Source organism: Haplochromis burtoni, unplaced genomic scaffold, assembly GCF_018398535.1.
Source record: "Haplochromis burtoni strain Fernald_Lab_line unplaced genomic scaffold, NCSU_Asbu1 Contig_251, whole genome shotgun sequence".
Taxonomy (NCBI): domain Eukaryota; kingdom Metazoa; phylum Chordata; class Actinopteri; order Cichliformes; family Cichlidae; genus Haplochromis; species Haplochromis burtoni.
The window spans coordinates 253452-254518 of record NW_024582612.1 but is presented as its reverse complement, the minus strand read 5'-3'; the positions used below and the strand labels follow the sequence as shown (position 1 = coordinate 254518).

General features: G+C 45.6%; 1 protein-coding gene across 1 annotated transcript in view; it reads left to right on the top strand.

Moving 5' to 3' along the window:
* Nucleotides 1–1067, top strand: part of LOC121815613 (JNK1/MAPK8-associated membrane protein) — a gene marked incomplete at its 5' end in the record, with an annotated part of 2915 nt that continues 1848 nt past the window's right edge. Inside the window, 2 exon segments of the mRNA XM_042227258.1 lie at nucleotides 1–95; nucleotides 973–1067. Coding sequence (XP_042083192.1) covers nucleotides 1–95; nucleotides 973–1067 — 190 coding nt within the window.

The following is a 1067-nucleotide window of genomic DNA, read 5'->3' as shown; positions in this document are numbered from 1 at the left end:
GTGCAAATGCTTTCAGACTGGTACACGATGCTGTACAACCCAAGTCCAGACTATGTCAACACATTACACTGCACTCAGGAAGCTGTGTACCCACTGTGAGTATTGCCAGCAATCATTTCGCCAAATTCTACAATTAACCATAAAACAATAATTCCCAGCACTCCACAGAAGAGGACAAAGGTGTGTTTGCAGCAGGGCATCAAGGCCATACTGTGGGACACTGAGCTCTGTGTCTTAGGGCAAAATTTAAAAAAAGAAAATACAATTATACGTTAAATAAGAAAAAGCTTAGTTATGGACAGCAGAACACGGTTCAGGTCAGGCAGGTGGTTCCTCCCAGTCAGTCCCTTCAGCCTCACTGTTGATGCCTACATGAGTGACAGCAGAGACACGGAGCGCTCTCAAACACCAGCAACTTTAAGAAGGCTGGGTACTCTGAACTGTCGCTCGTCAGGAACTGTTCCCTGACCCTGAGGCACAGGGAACAAACCCTGTTATCAACTGGGGAAAAACCTCAACGTACAGGCAGCAAGCTGAGGAGATACCAGCATACCCAGTCTTTATTCAAAAGGTTGAGGTTATTTATTGGATCTTAGTGTTTCAGTCAGATGAGTTCTTAGATGACTTTTCCTCCTGTTACACTGCAGATCATGACAGGTGGACACATGGAGGCTGGCAGCAGCGTGCTGACAGGAGAAACACTGGGAGGTTCATTCGATATAAAGCAGCAGGAGAGTAGCCTCACACTGACCAATGATCGAGGCTACTTTGTTTATTAGACAAGCTGAACAGACACCTGCTGAATGAGTAAACCGATCAACATGCTTCTGATTCTTTATTCTCTTTTTTAACTCTTGTGCAGTTTCCTTCTGAACTGGTGCACAGGCTGGTGGGAGGTCACCTCAGGCTTGTCATTCATTCTGTATCTGTTGCATCAGCGTAACACGAACTCCTGAATGTCCTTTTTCTCAGCTACACCATCGTGCTGATCTACTATGCATTTTGCTTGATACTAATGATGATGCTGCGTCCTCTGTTGGTGAAGAAGATGGCGTGTGGTTTGGGCA